The sequence below is a fragment of the Topomyia yanbarensis genome, chromosome 3 (assembly GCF_030247195.1).
Source record: "Topomyia yanbarensis strain Yona2022 chromosome 3, ASM3024719v1, whole genome shotgun sequence".
NCBI lineage: Eukaryota > Metazoa > Arthropoda > Insecta > Diptera > Culicidae > Topomyia > Topomyia yanbarensis.
In genome coordinates this window covers 374,794,860-374,812,098 of record NC_080672.1, presented here as the reverse complement: position 1 = coordinate 374,812,098, position 17,239 = coordinate 374,794,860, and the positions used below count along the sequence as shown (strand labels likewise).

At 38.2% G+C, this 17,239-nt stretch overlaps 1 protein-coding gene across 1 annotated transcript; it reads left to right on the top strand.

The window, feature by feature from the left end:
• The first annotated feature begins 1,920 nt into the window (after positions 1–1,920).
• On the top strand, positions 1,921–16,294 carry LOC131691523 (nose resistant to fluoxetine protein 6-like). Its single transcript, XM_058978030.1, has 9 exons — positions 1,921–2,038; positions 13,798–13,940; positions 14,016–14,159; positions 14,221–14,891; positions 14,959–15,127; positions 15,188–15,381; positions 15,438–15,921; positions 15,980–16,082; positions 16,139–16,294. The coding sequence occupies exons 1-9, from the start codon at positions 1,921–1,923 to the stop codon at positions 16,213–16,215; spliced, it is 2,103 nt and encodes a 700-aa protein (XP_058834013.1). The 3' UTR covers positions 16,216–16,294.
• Positions 16,295–17,239: the final 945 nt, after the last annotated feature.

Sequence of the window (17,239 nt, the reverse complement as noted above, 5' to 3'; positions counted from 1 at the left end):
TTATTATTAATCATAGCAACCCTGTTTGAATAGCTCCATCGTTTTACAGGTGTAAACTAGACTTGCCACCCACCGCTCGCGTATTTCAATTTGTGGGTACCCGGGTACCCTCGTCGACCAGTTAAAGGTGTTTTTTGTTGGACACATAACGGTTAAAGTTACAATGACTGTTTACACCCAAGTTTGAATGAGTGTAGCACCGACTACTCCGGTGTAGTGCACGTCAAAAAACGAAAACGCCATTAGTTTGCAAACCACTCCATCAATGAAAGATCCAACAAACATCCTCGATGGGCTCATTTGATTTGACGTTTTGTTGGATAAAGATTTAGTTTCTGTCATAACTGAACTAATAAAATACACTCTGAGTATCTTTTTTAATTGGTTAATTTTTCTGAATACATCATAATCGACCCGCCCCTAGATCCTTGCCCAACAGAAACAGCCGCACGAGTTTGCTCCCCTCCACAACTAACACGTTGTGCTCGTTCGGTTTATCTCCCACAACAAGAGTGGCTAGTTTGGGATTCTTTGGGGACAGGAGCGGTTTCAGAAAAAAATATTCGGGATATTCGGGTTCGAAATTTTGATTTTGGATTGAACATTGTATATAGATACGTCAAAGTCTCATTTAATGAAAATCAGTTTTAGTTGCCAAATTTGGTTTGAAATTATTTTGAGTTTGAAACGAATACAAAATTAAAACTAATTAAAAATTTCCACCACTGTTTGGGGTTAGTTGTTCTAGCGCATGCTTCATGTATGTTTCTCGCAGATCAATAAAAATCTCGGGGCCAAAGTGTCTCCAGATGTGGCAATTCTAAGAGAGAGTAAGGTTATGAAGAAGATAGTGTCTGCCACCAATGATCCCATACAAACTGAAAGTCATTAGATCGCATAAAATGGAAAAATAGCTTATTCTCATCACCAGTTACAAAAAAACGGAAAAATCATTTGAAATGTGAATCACCAGGTAACCGATTCCATTGCGTAATTTTCCGCTTTTGCCATAAAATGAGCTGATTTTTTGAACAATAAAAACCAATCGTCTGATCTCACAGTATCGTCCTAGTATAAAAACAATCCGATCCCCTCAGCATCGATCGTTGATGATATTCGAGTGGATCAGTTGAAATATGTCGTCAAATTTGTTTATTTTTTGCTTAGTTGTTGTCAATATTAAGTACCTACGTGCTGCTACACGGGGGAAATTATCCACGGTGGGCGTAGCAAACTTCAAATCACGCCTAATTGGTTCCACCAACGAACAACAGAGATTGGGGTTTCGGCGTCTGCGCTCTACTATGGACCTTTTGAGCGAGTTGAGTAGTTCACAATTTACGTGCCGGCTGAACTTGAACCTAAATGTTACGAAATATGCCTAACACTTTAGGTCTTTGTGCTTGACAAATAAACGCTCGTTTGATGTGAAACATGATGTCCTAAAAGTAGGACAGAACAGAAGATAAGATGGTTTCTCGAAGAAATCTAAACTAAGGAAACCAAACTACTGATCTCTGGTTCGTCAATGTACTGCTCCCATCCCATTCTAAATGCACACATGTAATTACTCTATAATAACCTTCAACTTTGACAAATATGTCGTTACGATTTTTCCAAACGTGCAGAGACCCAAACAAGTGCACAACATAACTCTAACCTATTGCATCGCTTATTCAGGGTCACGATTTAGTGACTTTAACCCACTGATCGCCTGTATGTACGAGAGCGCATTTCTGACAAACAATATTGTGTAAATAACCCATCTTAATTTTCGGCAAACAAAGACCAGCACGGATCCCCACTTTGACGCAAGTTCTTGTGCGTGACGCCGTAGTCCATCGTTCGCCCAGCATCAATTTCAGTCGGTTTGTCGTGGTCAGCGGATCGTTACGAAAAAGTGCCGGCGTGCAATCGATCATGGCGCGCAGTGTTGAAGTGATATTCACCACCTCCGTCGGTGGCGTGAGAACTATATCGGCCATCGTTCTTACTCTGCTGTGTTTTTCCAGCGTCGTCCGTTGCAGTGACAGTGAAAGTGAGTGTTTTTCTAAGTAGTTACAAATTCTACAAATTTTAGCACGGTTTAGATCGGAAAGCCGTTCAATATTCGACGTAAAAAGTTAACCGTCTCGTCTCATCGATTCAGCTACTTGAGAAGCGGTTTGGGCACTTAAGAAAGTGCTCAAAAGCTCAAGCATCGACGAACTTTAATAAACAAGTGACCGCGAAAACGAGCAAAACAATGACGACAAAATTGACACGCGGTGAAGGTCGCTGCGCGTTGTTTCGAAAGAACACTGCTGCTGCTGATGGTGCTATTAGTGGGTCTGTGGTTGGTGCTGGCGAGAGTGGCATTTGGTTTCGCGGCATAATGTTCGTGCATAGCTGGGAGGCTCTGCAGTTTTGCTGCACACGCCGCGGTGACTAACCGTAATACCCCTTGTGATTTAACGTTGCTTCTAGCCTTTGTTTTGACCTTCATAGGCACTTTAACGGATTTGAAGCCTGAAATTACTGATTTTGAAGTTAGGGTTAAGAGGTCGTGTCCTAAAATGTGTTTGTGTTGCTTTCATATATATTCCACGATTCTAATAAGATTGTTGAAAAAATTAAAATATAATCTTTTCTAAACAAATCAACAATAACATATCATGTGAATCATTAGCACTTTGCAGAGTTGGGGCTTATATTGAACGGCCCAACCATGCATATGAATTCTTCAATGATTACAATGAATGTTTAGACATACCAACAGATTTGCCTAAATGAAATGGTGCCTTATGTCATGTTTCTGTTAATTATTTCACCCTTCATAGTGGAGGTTGAGAACAAACATTTTGGAAGCAGTTCGAGAAACAATGTTTCTCATGTATGTTTGGCACATATCTTTTTAAGCTGCTTAACCCGAGTGCCGACACATTTGAATTTTTGAAAGGTTTCCTTGTTGAACCTTATTTGAGAAGTTGTATTTATGAGCGCCTATCTCATTGGATCCTTCAGATTAGAGCTACTAGACGTTTTTGTTGAAAATCTGTATTGATCTGATAAAAAACTATTTATCTGTATTAACTGAAAAGAAGGAATGGTGATATTTGTCATGCGAGTTTGAAGCATCGTTTATTTTAAACAAATAAAATTAACACTAATTTTAAATAACCTTAACAGTTCAATACAACAACTCTATTGCCGTTCGTCCTACAAATGAAAAAAAAAGTATTGTGGCTTGATTAAAAAAAAAATTTCATGAAGAAATGTTAGAGAAACGGCTGACAAGGAGTCAGGTCGAGAACGGTTTTCAATAGATTTTAAACGAAATCTTTATAATTCTTCATCGTGTTTAAAACATCTGTATTCTGTATAACATCTGTACAATGCAGTGGACAGTGGCACAACTTAGAACAAAAGGTGGACTAAAATCAAAACTTTGCCGTATCGGTTCAAATAGGACTGTTTTATGTAATTTTGGTATGCTAAATTTGTTTTTGATATTAAAACATATCAAAAATAAACATTTACTATTCATTAGGGTGTCTCAAAAACACCTATTTCATCAAAATAATTCTTAAATTTTTTGTATATTAATTCTAATGCGCTAAATAGTTTTTGATATTAATACTTGTTACAAAAAACCATCATTATGCATTAGGGTGGCTCAAAAACAATTATTTTGTCATGCAGGTTCAAAAAAAACTTTGAAGAAATTTTTATACGTTGAATTTCTTTTTTGGTTATAAAAATATTAAACATTATCTTTAATACTTGTTAGGGTAGCTCAAAAGCAAGTATTTTTTCAAAAGCAAGTATTTTTTCAATATATGATCATGATAAACTAAATTTATTTTCCATGTTGAAACGAATCGATTTAATGATTATATAGTTTTCAAGGATCAAATAAGATCTGTTCAACTAATCTTGGAACGTTAAATTCATTAGTGGGTTACTTAGTATAAAAACTACATTTTCTTTCAATTTTTAAAACAAAAATTTTGAGCGTTTTAGTGGAATGTGTAATTACATTCACTAGTCAACAGGATGGTTAATGAATTTTTTTCGTAGGTGCATTTTAAGTTACTTAGATTACTTATTTCATATCTTACATAAACTATACCTCAAAAACCATTTTTTCGCGTTCATTTAAAAATGGTTTTATTTTATTTGGGTAATATCGCTTACCCTTAACCTTCCGGACGTCGCGCTAGTGCAGTGAGTACACGCTGCTCTGAAAATCTAGCAAAATCGTCTTAGCGCATCAGCGGCTCCTCGTTCAGTAGGCCATTTGCGCGACTTCCGGAGGGTTAAGACAAATCAGTACTATGCGCATTATGTTCAAAATAGATTTACTAAATGATTAGAACTCCACTGTGTTCACCCAACTTAACTGATACTGCGTAAGTTATCAAGAAATAGTCCCAGAAACATTTAATGGCATATTTAAATTGGTTGAAAATATTAACTGAATTTTAAGCATTCTGAATACTTTCACCATCTAAAAAGCCGTACTTTCCACTCGGATCCTCAATGCTATTTGAGAATTATTCATGTATTCAAGTCATTATTTTAGCTATAAAGTGATTATTCAAATTAAAAATTAGTAATAACTAAACTGACCAACTCTGACGAAAAAATCCGTACACCATACCGCAACGAAGCGAAATCGTTCATCACGCTCAGGCAAACAGTCCGCAAAGTGTACGAATTTTTCATCAGAATTGGTCAGCTTAGTAATAACCATGCGTCTCCATTCACAGTTATTTTTTTTATTTTGACTCCTTATTGAAAGTGTTTGCAAAACTAGCATATACTTATTTTAAAGAGAAAAGCAAAAGCTGTCGGATGAGTATAGTGTCGGATGAGTATAGTGTCCCGGCCATTCACGGGCGTCGTTGTTATTATCGCATTGAAGTTCGAGTTCAATAAAAGTTAGGGTAACCTACCGTCCTTATTTTAAAGGACATGTCCTTAATTATGACAAGTTTGGGAAGCGTCCTTTATTTTACCTCAAATGTCCTTAATTTTAGTCTCAAAACTAGACATTTTAAAAAAAATTCAGATCGATCAAATTCGGAGAGAATGAAATTATCATTTTAATTGGCCATTACCATCCAGCGCTTTCTGTTAATAAAGTTACTTGCATACCCTTCGCGACCTAAAGCAACCAAAATATCTTTTACCATAAAATAACTGCAGTTTGCTTAACTTAAAATTCAGACACATTATTTATTCTGTAGCAGCGTATCTATTAGTCGGATTTGGAATGTTGTGATCTGGAATCTGGAATCTATACGTGATTTAGTGATGAAAGTTTCGCCTCGCTACGCACAGTCTTTAAAAAATTGTGCAAGATGGAAGAAGAGAAAAAAAATATTCCTGCACACTCACTTCGAAAATCTGACACTGGCATGTCAACCTCAGGTGCAACATCGAGCTACTTGTGCAGCGTCCTCAGTGGTCTTTTCAATTTTCTTTAACTCCCACTTGTCTAATACTATTCAATTTGGTGGATTTGCCGGCAGTTGGGTGGATTTATTCTTGTGGACAAAATCCGTTTTATTGTCACGGTACCACTATCCATCGTTTCTTTTGGGGTGAAAAACTTGGTTTTGAGTCAGGAGCTGAAAATTCATTATTAGATTATTTAAAATCACTCCTTCATAAACCAAACAATCAATCAAACAATATTCTAAGTTAATCAGTTTCTTGGCAAATTTAACCCTGAAAACAATTTTGAATTTCCTGGGCACTTTGTACTGAAGCCAGATGAAGCCAGACACAGGTTTTCTACAAGGGTGTGTGCAGGATCAATTTTTGAAGTAGAATACTTCTAACATTTCAACACACTGGCCCCGTTTCAAAATTTAACTAATTCCCTAGAATGAACAATTTGTGCAAATAACGAATATAATGGATTTCGTGAAAGCAGTATTTATCTGCATCATGATTGGTCCGTATTATACGACCAATCGAGCTGGCGTCGTTAGATCTGCCCCTTCGTCGTCAAATGAACTGCGACACACGTATAAGGCACGATCCAGAAGAAAAATACATCAGTTTGCATTTTGATGCCGCAGCAGCTGCAATCTGATTGCAGTTAAACGCAGATCGCTCGTTGAATAGCAAGAGCAATCAATTTGGGGGTGTGGAACCTGAGAGACTCAATTAAATTTCTGAAGTTATAAATAGAAGTACCGCGTGTCCCCTTGTATCATTCGTCACTCGCCTGCCAGACGAGCAACATCATGGATATTGCCTCCAGACGGTACAATAAGCGGTTAAGCACCGTTAACCATGTTCGAATATGCACCCGTTTCTTAGCTGTGTGGAAAGCTTACTACGCGCGAAACAAATGAGTAATGTTATGGTATGGTTCGAGTCGTGTACACTCGATGATTTGCAAAATAAAGTTGGTAGGGTGGGTTTGGATTGAGTTAAGCACTCTGCAGGGTAAACATAATTTATTTTTTGCTTGGCTGTGTGTTGGGCTGGTAATTTTCATGTCAACATGCTTTTGGCTGTTTGTAGGTACCTAGGGTAACGGACCGATACACGATGATATCTAGATGAAACGTTTCCCACTGAAACTCGTATATTTTCCAAGCAAATCGCTTTAGAACTTCCCAAATCTGACCATTAGTATAGACCATTGCTACAAATAAAAAAAAGCGTCCAAATACTAAGTGCTACATGCTTTAACATTTCATTTATTATGTCCTTATTTTACTCTAAGCCAATTTTGTAACCCTAATAAAAGCTCATTTTTCAAATTTTCATCAATTTCTACACTGAAAAAAATCGATTTTGAAAATTTAAAGTCGATTTACGAAAAACCCCATCTTTGATTTAGATGAAATTGTGTTCTAAGATAGATAATTATGTTCTCTACCTACCGAAAAAAATCAAGTTGGAAAAAATAAGCACTGCGAAAGAATTCAAACTAAGGTAATTATTATTTTTCAGATAAAGTACTCAAAAACTCCCATGTTTTCCCCAGGAAATACAAAGAGAGCTTTCCATTGTTCATCAAACGGAGAGCCTCCTGTAACTGTAAAGATGTGGGCTTGGTCGTTGATAGGTAAATATAAAAACATCATTTTTGTGTGGAGATTATTGGTGGCACAGCCTCTTTTATGATTGCACTCACCACTACAGTCACAATAATTAGCATAAACGCGACGCATAGCTGTCATCGTATCACGAACGTTTTGTGTATTCCAATCACAGGATGAATCGAACACACAATGCAGGCCCTAGCCACCAGACGAAACATTGTTTCTCTGATGTTCTGTCCGTTAATCCGTAGACGGACCGGTGCCAATAATCGCGTTTTCAGCTTTCATCAAGTTTTTGATTTGCATTTGTAGCGTCGCGTATATTTTGGAAAAATTCGGGCGATCTGACGTTCAAAAGTCCCTTTCGCGTGTAATTCTAAGCAATCGCTGTCAACTACGAAGTAGGCGACTGTTCACGGTTGTTCGCGTCGGGTATTCATTTCATCGTAATCAGGAGCGGATCCAGAAAAAAAATTCGGAGGGGGTCCAAAATTTCGACTTTGAAATGTTCATTGTACAATACGTAATATGTATTACCCTCATTTAATTAAAATCTTTTTCGGAAATCGAATCTGGTTTGGAATAATTTTGAACTTAAAATGAATTTAAAATAAAATAAATATTTTAAAATTTCTCAAGAAGTTAAAAATTTTCGGGGAGGACCCCCAAGACCCTCCCCCTGGATCCGCCACTGATCGTAATGCAAATGCATTGTGTAAAACCAGGGAGAAAATGTAGGGGTTTTTGATGTCCCATGTGGAAATTCCTGCTAGTTTCTAAGATTACCGAGGCCAGGAAATACTTACTTCGGTTTTATAGCAGCACCCTTCAAGGGACACTCTCAGACCTTTACAAGGAAGGAGAGAAAACTGATTTTCCTCTTTCGGAAATTTATGGGCACATTAGAAAATGTTCCCACAATGGGATGGTCAGACTCTCGCTCTTTAGTGTACAAGGAAACATAGAAAATAGTCGTTGCCGGTGGCGTAGCGCTCTTTTGCATTATCGGAACGTTCCTTAAAAGAATGTTTCAGTTTGTTCCTACATAATTTCTAGGCGGGATATGTCGAGAGATCATGCGGAGTCTCTCCACAGTAGGAAAACTTTTCATGATTCTCTTCTCATTTTCCACAGCGTGCCTTGTTTCTACAATAAATCGTTATATGCCCAATTGTTTGCAACAACGGCAGTTCATACCTCGCGGCACAAAAAGGCGAGCAGCTGGACTAGCCCCGTCCAAAAGATCAAAGTTTGGAAGAGCAGATTCGGCGAAGGTTCGAAATAAGGGCTGATGGAAAATAAGTAGTTTTCAAATACTCCTTGATTTTTCCTGAACGCAATTGCCATACTTCACAATTAGGGCCCCTGTTGGAGACTACACCATCAATCTCTACTTCTCGGGTCGGTGCATAGACTTCTTACACGGCCAAGTGGTATTTAGTTAAATCTCGCATATATCGATAATGTAAAATGGCTTAGCTTTGCCCTCATTCAAGTTTGTTATGAATATATACCAAATTCTTCGTTACTAATACTTTTTGCATGTACCAGGCACCTAGCAGTTGAAAAATTGGATTCTGAGATGATTATGACTTTCATTGATTTAGTTTTGAATAAAAATACACTGAAAAAATAAATTCAGTTTGGACAAGGAAAAAACATTTTCAACTAACTTTAATTCCTTAAAAGTACCCAACTTGAACTTTGCCGCTAGGTTGGGAATATAATTACCTATACTGGAACAAAATTTCATCCAAATCAAAGATGGGTGTTTTTTGTAAAACGACGTTAGGTATAATGGACGATTGGCATAGTTTTTTTATTTTGATTATAGTGGTTTAACCTTAGGGTCATTCACCTATTTTCGGGTTAGAGAAATCTCTTTTTGGAAAAGTCACTAATCCTATGTGCGGGGTGGGGAATCGATCCCTGATGAGCTGCGCACAAGACAATCGATTTACCAACTACGCTATGCCTGTCCCCGATTGGTATAGTGTACGTTAAACATAATGGACGATAAGCATAGTTTTCAAAAAATATAAAAATAATCGCAATGATTTCTTTATTGTACACTAGAGTGCCCAGAAAAATGATGAATTTTTGAAAACTCAATCGGCCCACCCCTGAGTCGATTCCTAGTCCCACCAGGAGTACTTGCTCCAAATTTGAAGCAAATCGGACAAGTCTAGCTACCGGACCAACGAGCCTGAAGTTTGTATGGGATTTTTCGACAATTTACATGAAGAAAACCCACTAACTCGCATTGTCGCCGCTAGGTGGCACCGTATGCATAGTATTGTCGTTATTAGTGAAAATAAGAAAGATCATTTAATTGTGTACCACTTTGTTGAAGACTGCTAGTCAATCCGGCTTTGTTAAAATAAGTTATTAAACTTTTAACGAAGTGATGTCTGAGTCAGTTTTGCATAGGGCCTATCAGTGCATGGTTGTGTATCGGTACTCGATTCCCGCCAACTATACATTTTTGTGAGATAATGGTTAGATTTAGCTGAATAGTATATTCAGAAGAATTGTAGTACATAATACGAGTTATATTTTGGTTAGAAAATTTTAGTTCCACCTGTGACCGCATAGAGGGCGCCAGTACTAACTTTTCATAGAAGTGAGATAGCATATCGAGATGTTCGGAAGAATTATTTAAAAATGCTTGTTCTACAACTTTGTAGAAGACACCTAATCTCTATCTCTTTCCGGCGAAAAGTTAGTGTTGGCGCCCTCTATGCGGTAAAATGTGGAACTAAAATTTTCTAACCAAAGCATGACTCGTATTACTTACAACAAATCTTCTGAACATACTATTGACTTAAACCTAACCATTATCTCACAAAAATGTTTAGTTCGTGTGGATCAAGTACTGATACACAACCATGCACTGCTAGGCCTCATGCAAAACTGACTCAGACATCACTTCGTTAAAAGTTTAATAACTTATTTTAACAAAGCCGGATTCACTAGCAGCCTTAGACAAAGTGGTAGGCAATTGAATGATCTTTCTTATTTTCACTTACAGTGATAATACTATGCATACAGTGCCACCTAGCGGCGAAAGTGCGAGTTAGTGGGTTTTCTCCATGTAAATTGTCGAAAAATCCCATACAAACTTCAGACACGTTGGTCCGGTAGCTAGACTTGTCCGATTTGCTTCAAATTTGGAGCAAGTACTCCTGGTGGGACTAGGAATCGAATCAGGGGTGGGCCGATAGGGGTCATTTTTTTCCTGTCACTCTATTGTACACGCTTATCCTCAGCTACATGATGTCTGATCGTTGTAGGTCATCTCCATCCGACATCGGTACTACATCATTCCGAATAGCTTCACCTACTTTTACTCATTTTTGGCAAGGTACGTTTTTTTTTCACAAATGAGTATATTTGACGCGTTTCTGACAAAAACCGTACCTTGTCAAAAATGAGTAAAAGTAGGTGAGAGTAGTTGGAATGATGTAGTACCGATGTCGGATGGAGATGACCTACTTCGATCTCATTTTGAACTATCAAACAAATTTTACTCATTTTTGAGTAAAACCGTTTTAGTTGCAATGAGTAGCTGAGGATAAGCGTGTAGAGATTTCAACCTTATGCTCGTTTTTTTCGCCTTACAAAAAACTACGCTTTACTGTATACAATTGCATACCTTCGTATAAATATAACGCGAGACTGAAAAATGAAAATAAAACCATTTGAGATAATTATTCCTTATAAGTGTAGATTTTTTTATATTCATTCTATTGATGTGTAGAATGTTTTCTTTATTTAAGTGAACAGTTTTGATTCAAACATGTTTCAAGGCAATTGGTTGTATTAGCAATACACTTGTATCCAAATATTGAAAAATAAAGCAGAATAATCAGCAAACATTCAGTTTTAGAACCTATGGAAACTTGCAGTGTTATGGTCAGAATCAGCATTAGGGTACGGATGTTACGTTTGTGGCGATACCTTTTTAGTTTCGGTAACTCGTAACAGTACACGAAACAAAATTCACTCGTATGAGACAATTCCCGTAATTCTATTTTTAAAGACTTCAAGAATATAATCATTGAACACAATAGTATGGGAGATGATGAATCAAGAAGCAGCAAATGCATCATTCTTTCTGTCATGAGCTGTTCTTCGAGGTAAATATTTTCATCTTGGATAACTGCACTATGTATGTATGTAAGACCTAATCTAAGTTAATGTGCATTATGCACACATTAATACAAATGAAATTGATTTTAAAGTGTTAAGCTATTTTAGTCATGTGCAATGCTATCGGTTGTACGTCGAGAAATTAACGCTACCTGAGTCTCCGCTTGCCAAGTATTCGGTCTGCTTCTTTTATTTGAGCAAGGATTTCTTCAAGTCTATACAGCAGTATCAAATGTTGATCGAGTTTGATTAGCTTCAAAAGCAATTCTGCTACTTCAAAAAAAGAGTTCAAGCATTCACGCCCTTACCACCCAAGGTCATCAGTTCCGTTAAGTGATACCACAGACTAACAGACATGACACTCGAGAACAATGCTTCGCCCTCTTTAACGATCATTTTAAATATGTTTACAGTTGAGACTGTGGCCGCATTTGCAATGATGGGGCCACTGACATATAAACAAGTATGCGAGGGATAGACTACTAGCGAAAAATTGTTCCCACCAGCAAACGTTTTTATCACTAAAGCGTCTGACAACATGCTTCAACTTCAACATGACAGTTACTTCTAAAGCACGGGCGGACTCGAAATAATCTATAGTGATTCTTGGCCAATCCAAAAGCAATGCCATTTGACCAAGAGAATACATTAATTGGTTTTTATCACAGCTTGCATTAGTATTCTATATCTATGGAATTCTTTAGGGTATGTTCAGCAGCGTAATATTTTATATGGGAGTTTCAAAGTTGAATTGGAACGGAAACAATCACATTCCAAGCAGAGCTTTTTGATTTATTATTTCGCGCAGTTTTGTTTCGAACTGTATAACTGGTGTAGGCTACCGCTCTCTTGCTTCATTTAAAATACGTATGGAACTGTTTGGAATATACATTAGAATGGGGTCAACTAGGTCAGCAGTTTCAGTTACGGCGTTGTTTATGTTTTCGTGTTTTTTCCTGCAAAAACGCATTGTCTTTCGTCCTCAGTACAGTATGTACATTTAATCAATGTAAAAAATGTCAAGTGAGTTTTTTCTTACGTAAAAATTATTGCTGAACACAAGTATTGTCTTGGTCTTTCGAAATTTTTGTGTTTTGAAAAAAAATATGGACATCAACATGAATCGTACGCTTGGGGACACGATAGGTCAGCCGTTTAGGATAGTGTCATTACTGATCGTCTCACAGCTAATCAACCACATGAGCCGGAATGATCAACTTCAATTCTACATGCTGACGACGATGAGGACACCGAAGAAGTCATTGGCACGTACACAGCCAGACGCAGCTGCCAAAATAGCGTGTTTTTTCAACATTTCCTTTTGGCGATTTCATGATTTTTCACATCATTTCATTTTCTTACCTGAATGACGTTAGTTTTATTTTTAAATAATCTGCAGTATTATTACTCTTCATATAAAAGTTGAACTGGTGATTTTATAGGCGAGTACATTGTTTAATTTATCGTGATCTATCGTACCCCCAGATTTTAGAAACATCGAAAAAATCGCCTTCTTGGATTTAGCTTCAAAAATATTTAGCCAGGCATAAAACCATTATTGCCAAAACGTTGCCAGATGTATAACCTTTCCAACGAGTGCTTGTTTGTCAAAATCAGTACAAAAATATTATCGCACGAGCCCGCCAAAGAAAACTGACCTACTTGACCCCACTTTACTCTATATATAAAGAATATTCAGCACAGATTGGGGAAAATAATTTCGAATCAAGTAACAATCTAATGTAGTTCTATAATATAAAATTGAAAATTTTAAAACTAAAACTTACTCTCCCAGCAGCAGTTTGAGCGGATGTTCTTTTTATTTAAAATTAATGTTTAAAATTCATACCATGTTCTATGCATTGCTGGACTTAAGGGGGGGGGGGGTTAAGGGCTTCAGCAAGACAAAAATCACTTTTATTACAATTTTTTTAGAATTTTGGATGAAGTGAATTGATCAACACTTTTGTATATTATAATGTATCATTTAAATAACATTCTGTAATTCTCACAGATTAGCACTTTCTGAGTACATTATAATGCAACTTACATTCTAATTTTGGAAAGGCTGACAGGAGCGAAAAAAGTAATGGTTACCTCTGTTCTTCCGACAATGCATAAAATTAACTGTTTTTGTCGTTCGTTTTACGCTGGCTCGAGCAGAAGCAGTAATCACACTGAATATCGTGACCAATGACTTCGGTAAATGGGAATAGACTTATCGGTTGAAGATGTGTTAGAAAAAAAACGATTTTTAGAGGCGGGCGGAGTGTAGTTGGTAAATGGATAGACTTGTACGCAACACACCTTGGTTCGATTCCCACCCCCGCACATATGGTTAAACATTTTTCTAGAAAGGACGATTATATTTTACATGAATTATCGCTTAGTGGTAACGAATCGGAGAAAATTATGACATTGCTGTATCGGATACGGTATCTGTGTTATTATCTTATTCTAAATTGTTATTGGATTGCGCCTAATTGATGCCATTCCCTGACGTGCTCGAGTAAACGTATTGCAGTTACGGTTCCTCATCTATTCACAGTAACAAACATACATCTAACAACAAAAAAGATTTGTTTCTCTATTTTAGAGTCCGGCGACGTTCGCCTACCGCCAATGTATCATTTTGAGAATAAAAATAGGTGCCTTTCCGATGATCCCAGCAACATCTACTGTGTGGCAAGAACCATCGTCAAACCGGACAATTCATCCAATGTGTGGAAAATAATTAAGGTTAGTATCAATTTAATATCATTTGTACATATTTCAAACATTATCTAACAATTTTTTTTTTCATTTATTTTAAAGGAAAACTCCATAGAAGACACCCAATACCGCCATTACCTGTTAGACCGGGGGTTTTGTATTAAGACTTGCACTAAACTCGTAAATGGTTTAACGGAAGATCAGAAACGATTCTTCGACCAGAAAAAATTTTACGTTGAAACACCGGTATGTTTGAGTTTGATCATTGTAACATACATAATTTTATTTTGACAAAATCTTCCCACAGTACATATATGATGCCACATTCATCCCTGGAATGGAAAACTACAAACGAGACTACGGAAGAACCACCAACATCTGCCTCGGTTATCAGCTGCAACGTGACTACAATCTTTCCAGCTATTCCGAAATAGAACACTGTACCACCTCAGACACCTTCAACAAGCCGATCACCGTGTTTCACGTCCTATTCGCCGTTTCGATTGGCGCCATCATTCTCCTAGTGCTTCGTGCCACATTTCGTGACAACAGGGTCGTGCGAAATCTTAACAACAACCATGTCACCGTGGAGGACAGTTCCAGCTCGCCGGAAAATGACATCTGGATGGAGTTCTCGCTAAATCGTAGCTTCCGGCGGCTGTTAGCTGAGCCACGGACCAAACTACAACGGGACTTGGCCTTCATGGAATCGGTGCGCGTTCTGTCGGTGTTTTTCATCAGTACACTGCACACTACTATGGCGTTCGGGGCAAGCCCGATGGCTAATCCGGAACAGTTGGAAGCACTATTCAGTAATGCTGTAGTGAGGACTGCTTCGGCCGTGTTTCCGTTTTTGGTGCACACGTTTTTCACCATCGGTGGGATGTTGCTGGCGGTGCATTTTTTGGATTTCATCGAGACCGGGCCCAAATTTCGTTGGTCGATATTTTTCGGTGGAGTGATGAATCGGTATTTGAGGTTGTTTGATTTGATAGCAATCGTAAGTAGTTGGTTGTGCTTATATGAAAAAAAAAACTTATTCTAGGATGCTTCCGGCGTACTTAATAATGTGGCTGTATCAAGTTTCGTGGCTCGACCGGATTGGAAATGGTCCGACCGCGCATAGGCTGGTGGATGTCGAGATGCACTTTTGCAAGAAGAACGGCTGGACAAATTTTCTGTTCATCAACAACTACTACAAATATAATGAGGCTGTGAGTGCCTTCAAAAAAGTAGAAAAAGTTCACTGATAATATTCTTCTATAAATCCACAGTGTATGCAACAAACCTGGTACATGGCTGCTGACTTCCAATTCTTCTTCATTGGTATGATCATTATGATGCTTCTTTGGAGATTTCCAAAATCATCGAAAGTAGCAATAGCGACGATGATGACTGTCTCAGTAGTCGCTCCTATAATCAACAATTACGTTTTCAACTTCGTGGGAGTTATCTTGCTCAATTTCAAGTAAGTTGAATGTTAACACTGGGAAATTTCTATGATGCAGCACATTTTTTTTTCAGACACCTACGCTTCATGCTCTTCCACTACGAATGGATGCAGCGAGATTACGTTCTGGCACATCCTCACACGTGTAGTTACTTTTCCGGCATAATCGCGGGAATAGCGTACCACCGTGCTCAGAAAGATCCGAAATACCTTGGAAAGCTAACCATTTACAAACATTTGAAGCGGATTGCGCCGTTGATGGTGCTGCTGATGTCTGCTCCGGCAACATTTTTCTACGGTATCCATCCAAGTTCTCCTTCACTGTGGATGGCAATTTACGCGTCCGCACATCGGAACTTTTTCGGAATCATGTGTGGAGTGGGTCTTTTGTACGGTGCCACAGATGGTAGCAGTAAGATACCGTCCATCTTTAGGCACAGGGTTGTATTAGCAATCGGGCGCTTGTCGTTCTGTGTTTATCTGGCACAATTCAATGCGATTAGATTTTACTTTTTGAATGTAAGCGAAAATGGGTTTGTTGTGAATGTGCATAATTTTGTGAGTATCGATCCTAAAAACTCTTATAGTATGAAGCTTATACCGTTCCGAATTACAGATAAACGCCTGCCTGGTAGTCTTTGGTTTATCATACGGAGCGGGACTGCTACTTTGTACAATGGTTGAGCTTCCGGTTGCTGCGGTCATTAAACGGCTTCAAGGTGAGTTTCAATTAATATGCAAGTTGGTATGCGCAAAATCAATATTCGTTTTCCAGGTGCTTCGAAATCTTCTAAGGAATCGATCAAAACGGAAACGGAGATCAATGGAAACGGAAAGATTAAGTATACCTAAAACTACCTCAACGGGAATTGTAATATGTATAGATGTATATGCTTTGAATTTATTGTTAAATAAAGAGTATTTGGACTGATTGACACACACTCAAATAGGAACTGAACCCGAGATCTGTCATTAATCATAACCATCAAATTTCAAATCGTTTTAGTTTACCTAGAACTAAATGTTTCCCTCCCGTCTCTCCGAAATGTGATAACACAAGTCACAACCTTCATTGCACAACCGTACGTCTAACTTAGCTAGAGCTTCCAGCAGGCTACACCCTCTTGTGTTGGTTACTCTACTGTCCCACTCCACAGCCGATGCGAAATCACCACCAATGACTACCCGCTTTCGACCGATTGACTACTCGGTTAACTGTTCCAGCATTAGGCTAAACTGGAGAAGCGTAACAGCTACGCACGAAGACGCCGTTTCCACTTCTTGAATTGGGAATCTGCCCATAACTTGTATCGCAGCCGTTTCCGATCTATCCGCCACCCAATTATCGTTATCAGAGGGGACTTGATACGGCTCTGCAATCAATGCGATAACACACATAGTTTCTGTCGTAGACTGCTACAACAGTTACTACGCGGTGTCACAATCATTCAGATTTATCTGGGTTATCTCCATTACCGTGTAACCCGCCCGGGTAACAATTTAACACTGGGTGGAAATATACCTTTTTTGCGTATACACTCCGTAGAGTGTATTGTTTACGTAAAATTATGCTCACCGCTGTTCGGTACCGTTCACATTTAGTTATAAATTTTTGTTCATTTTCGCGTTTGTGAACGGTTTTGTTCGTACAGATAGGTTAGATAATTTTTGTTTTATGTTTGTGTGTTAGTAACATAGGGCTTAGGTAGGCTACCGCTCTCTGCTTGCGAAAATTCGTGTGCACTGGTTATGCTGCTCTTCGTTGACAGCTGTGCGACAATGCGGTTGGCAGTTTGTTATGGTTGAGTGCGGAAGGCTACCATCGTGAAAAAAGACAGATAGTGACGGACCACGAGCAAGAACAGACATCCAGAGT